The 7,500-nt window shown below is 70.4% G+C and overlaps 1 protein-coding gene across 1 annotated transcript in view; it reads right to left on the bottom strand.

The window, feature by feature from the left end:
• LOC144955212 (geranylgeranyl transferase type-2 subunit alpha-like) overlaps nt 1–7,500 on the bottom strand; it is a gene marked incomplete at its 3' end in the record, with an annotated part of 25,508 nt that overhangs the window by 352 nt on the left and 17,656 nt on the right. The window contains exons 7-8 of the mRNA XM_078885518.1: nt 6,366–6,467; nt 3,579–3,669 (exon numbers count right to left, since the gene is read on the bottom strand). Of these exons, the coding sequence (XP_078741644.1) occupies nt 3,579–3,669; nt 6,366–6,467 (193 nt within the window). The remainder of the gene's footprint in view (nt 1–3,578; nt 3,670–6,365; nt 6,468–7,500) is intronic.

Raw genomic sequence — 7,500 nt, forward strand, 5'->3', positions numbered from 1 at the left:
GGGGGGGTGGAGACACGGGGGGGGGGGTGGAGACACAGGGGGGGGGGGGTGGAGACACGGGGGGGGGGGGTGGAGACACGGGGGGGGGGGTGGAGACACGGGGGGGGGGGGGTGGAGACACGGGGGGGGGGGGGGTGGAGACACGGGGGGGGGGGGTGGAGACACGGGGGGGGGGGGTGGAGACACGGGGGGGGGGGTGGAGACACGGGGGGGGGGGGGTGGAGACACAGGGGGGGGGGGTGGAGACACGGGGGGGGGGGGGTAGAGACAGGGGGGGGTAGAGACAGGGGGGGGGAGACACGGGGGGTAGAGACACGGGGGGGGGTAGAGACACGGGGGGGGGGGGGGTGGAGACAGGGGGGGGTAGAGACACGGGGGGGGGGTAGAGACACGGGGGGAGACACGGGGGGGGGGGGTGGAGACACGAGGGGGGGGTGGAGACACAGGGGGGGGGGTGGAGACACGGGGGGGGGGGTAGAGACACGGGGGGGGGGGTGGAGACACGGGGGGGGGGTAGAGACACGGGGGGGGGGGGTAGAGACACGGGGGGGGGGGTGGAGACACGGGGGGGGGAGGTGGAGACACGGGGGGGGGTAGAGACACAGGGGGGGGGTAGAGACACGGGGGGGGGGGTGGAGACACGGGGGGGGGGGGTAGAGACACGGGGGGGGGGGTGGAGACACGGGGGGGGGGTGGAGACACGGGGGGGGGGGTGGAGACACGGGGGGGGGGGGTGGAGACACGGGGGGGGGGGTAGAGACACGGGGGGGGGGTGGAGACACGGGGGGGGGGGGTAGAGACACGGGGGGGGGGGGTGGAGACACGGGGGGGGGGGTGGAGACACGGGGGGGGGGGTAGAGACACGGGGGGGGGGTAGAGACACGGGGGGGGGGGGGTAGAGACAGGGGGGGGTAGAGACAGGGGGGGGGAGACACAAGGGGGGGGGTGGAGACACAGGGGGGGGAGTGGAGACACGGGGGGGGGGGGGTGGAGACACGGGGGGGGGGGTGGAGACACGGGGGGGGGGTAGAGACACGGGGGGGGGGTGGAGACACAGGGGGGGGAGTGGAGACACGGGGGGGGGGGGGGTGGAGACATGGGGGGGGGGGGTGGAGACACGGGGGGGGGGGTGGAGACACGGGGGGGGGGTAGAGACACGGGGGGGGGGGGGGTAGGGACACGGGGGGGGGGGTGGAGACACAGGGGGGGGGGTGGAGACACGGGGGGGGGGGAGAGACACGGGGGGGGGGGGGAGAGACACGGGGGGGGGGGGGAGAGACACGGGGGGGGGGAGAGACACGGGGGGGGGGGAGAGACACGGGGGGGGGGAGAGACACGGGGGGGGGGTAGAGACACGGGGGGGGGGGTGGAGACACAGGGGGGGGGGTGGAGACACGGGGGGGGGGGAGAGACACGGGGGGGGGGGAGAGACACGGGGGGGGGGGGAGAGACACGGGGGGGGGGGAGAGACACGGGGGGGGGGGGAGAGACACGGGGGGGGGGGAGAGACACGGGGGGGGGGGTGGAGACACGGGGGGGGGGGGGAGAGACACGGGGGGGGGGGTGGAGACACGGGGGGGGGGGGAGAGACACGGGGGGGGGGAGAGACACGGGGGGGGGGAGAGACACGGGGGGGGGGGTAGAGACACGGGGGGGGGGGAGAGACACGGGGGGGGGGGAGAGACACGGGGGGGGGGAGAGACACGGGGGGGGGGGAGAGACACGGGGGGGGGGTAGAGACACGGGGGGGGGGGAGAGACACGGGGGGGGGGGAGAGACACGGGGGGGGGGGAGAGACACGGGGGGGGGGGAGAGACACGGGGGGGGGGGGTGGAGACACGGGGGGGGGGGGAGAGACACGGGGGGGGGGGGAGAGACACGGGGGGGGGGGAGAGACACAGGGGGGGGGGTGGAGACACGGGGGGGGGGGGAGAGACACGGGGGGGGGGGTGGAGACACGGGGGGGGGGGAGAGACACGGGGGGGGGGGAGAGACACGGGGGGGGGGGAGAGACACGGGGGGGGGGGTGGAGACACGGGGGGGGGGGAGAGACACGGGGGGGGGGGGTGGAGACACGGGGGGGGGGGAGAGACACGGGGGGGGGGGAGAGACACGGGGGGGGGGGAGAGACACAGGGGGGGGGGTGGAGACACGGGGGGGGGGGAGAGACACGGGGGGGGGGGTGGAGACACGGGGGGGGGGGAGAGACACGGGGGGGGGGGGAGAGACACGGGGGGGGGGGTGGAGACACGGGGGGGGGGGAGAGACACGGGGGGGGGGGGAGAGACACGGGGGGGGGGGAGAGACACGGGGGGGGGGGAGAGACACGGGGGGGGGGGGAGAGACACAGGGGGGGGGGGTGGAGACACGGGGGGGGGGGAGAGACACGGGGGGGGGGGTGGAGACACGGGGGGGGGGGGAGAGACACGGGGGGGGGGGAGAGACACAGGGGGGGGGGTGGAGACACGGGGGGGGGGGAGAGACACGGGGGGGGGGGGTGGAGACACGGGGGGGGGGGAGAGACACGGGGGGGGGGGAGAGACACGGGGGGGGGGGAGAGACACGGGGGGGGGGGAGAGACACGGGGGGGGGGGAGAGACACGGGGGGGGGGGGTGGAGACACGGGGGGGGGGGAGAGACACGGGGGGGGGGGGAGAGACACGGGGGGGGGGGAGAGACACGGGGGGGGGGGAGAGACACGGGGGGGGGGGAGAGACACAGGGGGGGGGGTGGAGACACGGGGGGGGGGGAGAGACACGGGGGGGGGGGGTGGAGACACGGGGGGGGGGGGAGAGACACGGGGGGGGGGGGAGAGACACGGGGGGGGGGGGGAGAGACACGGGGGGGGGTAGGGACACGGGGGGGGGGTGGAGACACGGGGGGGGGGGAGAGACACGGGGGGGGGGGGAGAGACACGGGGGGGGGGGGGAGAGACACGGGGGGGGGTAGGGACACGGGGGGGGGGTGGAGACACGGGGGGGGGGGGAGAGACACGGGGGGGGGGGGGAGAGACACGGGGGGGGGGAGAGACACGGGGGGGGGGGGAGAGACACGGGGGGGGGTAGGGACACGGGGGGGGGGGTGGAGACACGGGGGGGGGGGTGGAGACACGGGGGGGGGGGGAGAGACACGGGGGGGGGGGGAGAGACACGGGGGGGGGAGGTGGAGACATGGGGGTATACATGAGTGGATGTCCGTGTAGATGAGTGGGTCGCCGTGTAGCTGAGTGGGTAGCTGAGTGGGTGGTCATGTAGCTGAGTGGGTAGCTGAGTGGGTGGTCGCGTAGCTGAGTGGGTAGCTGAGTGGGTGGTCATGTAGCTCAGTGGGTAGCTGAGTGGGTGTTCGTGTAGCTGAGTGGGTAGCTGAGTGGGTGGTCGTGTAGCTGAGTGGGTGGCCGTGTAGCTGAGTGGGTAGCTGAGTGGGTGGTCGTGTAGCTGAGTGGGTGTTCGTGTAGATGAGTGGGTGACCGTGTAGCTGAGTGGGTGGCCGTGTAGCTGAGTGGGTGGTCATGTAGCTGAGCGGGTGGTCATGTAGCTGAGTGTGTAGCTGAGTGGGTCGCTGTGTGTGTGTGATCTTGCCTTGTCCAAGCACGCATTCTTTCGGAGGTCTGTCCCCCCAATACACTCGCACGCTCTCCCCACCACGCAACGCGTCTTGCAGTAGGCACAGCTGCACCACACAGACAGACACACACAGACACACGCGGACACACACGGACACACACGGACACACACGGAAAAAAGACAAAGCTCCCCCGTGTAGCCTCGACAGACTTGCTGGGGCAAGTGCTGTTAGCGAGTAGCAGCACCTAGGAAGGCTACCGGCACTGTGGCACGCACAGAGGGGGGTGGGTGGCCAGCACCACGCCCGGCCGCCTTTGTCTCCCCAGTGGCGATGTTTACTACACACCGCACCGGGTACTCATTTAAGGCCGAGTCGACCTAGGGGAGGCCAAGGACCGGTTCAAATAATCGTCACTGGTCAGCGAGAATCGAACTCGGGTCGTCGGGTTCCGAGGCTCAGCATTCGCCACCGAGTGGCGGTGACGTCACCACGACGCTTGTGCCAGGCTAGGTGCACGTTGAGGCTGCCACGTGAAGTGTCGAACGCCCGCTGGCAGGAGGTCACGGGGCAGACCCAGCAGGTGCCACGGGTCGACTGACCGAGATGACCGAGATGACTGGCTGATGCACCACCTGTGCCCCCTACTGTGCCAACTTGCTGTGCTTTAGCCACCCGGCGCTCCGCTCGTTGTTGTGAGCGTCGCTCCTCCGCCCTCCGTTGTTGTTGGAGGGCGACTGCCTCCAACTGCCCAGTAGCAGCAGCATCACCCACGAGGGTTGCGAGGGGAGGGTGGAGGGTTGCTAGGGGAGGGTGGGGGGTTGCCAGGTGAGGGTGAGGGGTTGCTAGGGGAGGGTGAAGGGTTGCCGGGTGAGGGTTGAGGGTTGCCGGGGGAGGGTGGAGGGTTGCTAGGGGAGGGTGGGGGGTTGCCAGGTGAGGGTGAGGGGTTGCTAGGGGAGGGTGAAGGGTTGCCGGGTGAGGGTTGAGGGTTGCCGGGGGAGGGTGGAGGGTTGCTAGGGGAGGGCGGGGGGTTTCTAGGGGAGGGTGGAGGGTTGCCGGGGAGAGTGGAGGGTTGCCGGGTGAGGGTTGAGGGTTGCCGGGGGAGGGTGGAGGGTTGCCGGGTGAGGGTGGGGGTTGCTAGGGGAGGGCGGGGGGTTGCTAGGGGAGGGTGGAGGGTTGCCGGGGAGAGTGGAGGGTTGCCGAGTGAGGGTTGAGGGTTGCCGAGGGAGGGTGGAGGGTTGCCGGGGGAGGGTGAAGGGTTGCCAGGAGAGGGTGGGGGGTTGCTAGGGGAGGGTGGAGGGTTGCCGGGGAGAGTGGAGGGTTGCCGGGTGAGGGTTGAGGGTTGCCGGGGGAGGGTGGAGGGTTGCCGGGTGAGGGTGAGGGGTTGCTAGGGGAGGGTGGAGGGTTGCTAGGGGAGGGTGGAGGGTTGCCGGGGGAGGGTGGAGGGTTGCTAGGGGAGGGTGGGGGGTTGCTAGGGGAGGGTGGAGGGTTGCCGGGGAGAGTGGAGGGTTGCCGGGTGAGGGTTGAGGGTTGCCGGGGGAGGGTGGAGGGTTGCCGGGGGAGGGTGAAGGGTTGCTAGGGGAGGGTGGAGGGTTGCTAGGGGAGGGTGGAGGGTTGCTAGGGGAGGGTAGGGGGTTGCTAGGGGAGGGTGAGGGGTTGCTAGGGGAGGGTGAAGGGTTGCCGGGGGAGGGTGGGGGGTTGCCGGGGGAGGGTGGAGGGTTGCCGGGGAGAGTGGAGGGTTGCCGGGTGAGGGTTGAGGGTTGCCGGGGGAGGGTGGAGGGTTGCCGGGGGAGGGTGAAGGGTTGCTAGGGGAGGGTGGAGGGTTGCCGGGGGAGGGTGAAGGGTTGCTAGGGGAGGGTGGAGGGCTGCCGGGGGAGGGTGAAGGGTTGCTAGGGGAGGGTGAGGGGTTGCTAGGGGAGGGTGAGGGTTGCCGGGGGAGGGTGGATGGTTGCCGGGGAGGGTGGAGGGTTGCTAGGGGAGGGTGGGGGGTTGCTAGGGGAGGGTGGGGGGTTGCCGGGGGAGGGTGGAGGGTTGCCGGGGAGGGTCGAGGGTTGCCGGGGGAGGGTGGAGGGTTGCTAGGGGAGGGTGGGGGGTTGCTAGGGGAGGGTGGGGGGTTGCTAGGGGAGGGTGGAGGGTTGCCGGGGGAGGGTGGAGGGTTGCCGGGGAGGGTCGAGGGTTGCCGGGGGAGGGTGGAGGGTTGCTACGGGAGGGTGGGGGGTTGCTAGGGGAGGGTGGGGGGTTGCCGGGGGAGGGTGGAGGGTTGCCGGGGAGAGTGGAGGGTTGCCGGGTGAGGGTTGAGGGTTGCCGGGGGAGGGTGGAGGGTTGCCGGGGGAGGGTGAAGGGTTGCTAGGGGAGGGTGGAGGGTTGCCGGGGGAGGGTGAAGGGTTGCTAGGGGAGGGTGAGGGGTTGCTAGGGGAGGGTGAGGGTTGCCGGGGGAGGGTGGATGGTTGCCGGGGAGGGTGGAGGGTTGCTAGGGGAGGGTGGGGGGTTGCTAGGGGAGGGTGAGGGTTGCCGGGGGAGGGTGGATGGTTGCCGGGGAGGGTGGAGGGTTGCTAGGGGAGGGTGGGGGGTTGCTAGGGGAGGGTGGGGGGTTGCCGGGGGAGGGTGGAGGGTTGCCGGGGAGGGTCGAGGGTTGCCGGGGGAGGGTGGAGGGTTGCTAGGGGAGGGTGGGGGGTTGCTAGGGGAGGGTGGGGGGTTGCTAGGGGAGGGTGGGGGGTTGCCATGGGAGGGTGGAGGGTTGCTAGGGGAGGGTGGGGGTTGCTAGGGGAGGGTGGGGGGTTGCTAGGGGAGGGTGGGGCTGTCACCCAGACGAGGGAGTGGCGGTTGCGTCGATCCGGGGTCACCCAGGAACCTCGTGCCGGTCTCCCGTCCACACTGAGGACCACCTCCTGCTGCTCCGTCAACACCTACACACAACAACACACACACAGTCACACACAGTCACACACACACACACAGTCACACACACACACAGCAACACACACACAGCAACACACAGTCACACACACACACAGCCACACACAGTCACACACACACACAGCAACACACAACAACACACACACACAGCAACACACAGCAACACACACACAGACAACACACAGCCACACACAGACAACGCACAACAACAACAACAACCGCCATTCGCCACTAAGTGGCGGTGACGTCACCACGACGCTTGTGCCAGGCCATGTGCACCCTGAGGCCACGTGAAGTGTCGAACGCCCGCTGGCAGGAGGTCACGGGGCAGACCCAGCAGGTGCCACGGGTCGACTGACCGAGATGACCGAGATGACTGGCTGATGCACCACCTGTGCCCCCTACTGTGCCAACTCGCTGTGCTTTAGCCACCCGGCGCTCCGCTCGTTGTTGTGAGCGTCGCTCCTCCGCCCTCCGTTGTTGTCGGAGGGCGACTGCCTCCAACTGCCCAGTAGCGTCCTTCACGAGCCTCCTGCACTGAGGCCGATCTTGACACCGCTGGTACCAGTCATCGGCAAGTCCACTCAGCTCCACGTCCTCCTGTACCACATCACTCCATCTCTTCTCTAGCCCGTGCCGCGCCCGTTTAGCCCCCTCGATCCGGCCGAACAAAAGCTGACAACACACACACACAGCAACACACACAGCCAATACACACAGCCAATACACACACACAACCATACAACCATCACACACACAGCAACACACACAGCAACACACACACAGCCGGTCTCCCGTCTACACTGAGAACCACCTCCTGCTGCTCCGTCAACACCTACACACAGCAACAAAGATCCCCCGTATAGCCTTAACAGACTGTAGGGGCAAGTGCTGTTAGCGAGCACCTATGAAGGCCGGAACGGTACACGAGGGGGTGGGTGGCCAGCACCACGCCCGACCGCCTTTGTCTCCCCAGTGGCGATGTTTACACACCGCACCAGGTACTCATTTAAGGCTGAGTCG

Source organism: Lampetra fluviatilis, unplaced genomic scaffold (assembly GCF_964198595.1).
Source record: "Lampetra fluviatilis unplaced genomic scaffold, kcLamFluv1.1 SCAFFOLD_521, whole genome shotgun sequence".
Taxonomy (NCBI): domain Eukaryota; kingdom Metazoa; phylum Chordata; class Hyperoartia; order Petromyzontiformes; family Petromyzontidae; genus Lampetra; species Lampetra fluviatilis.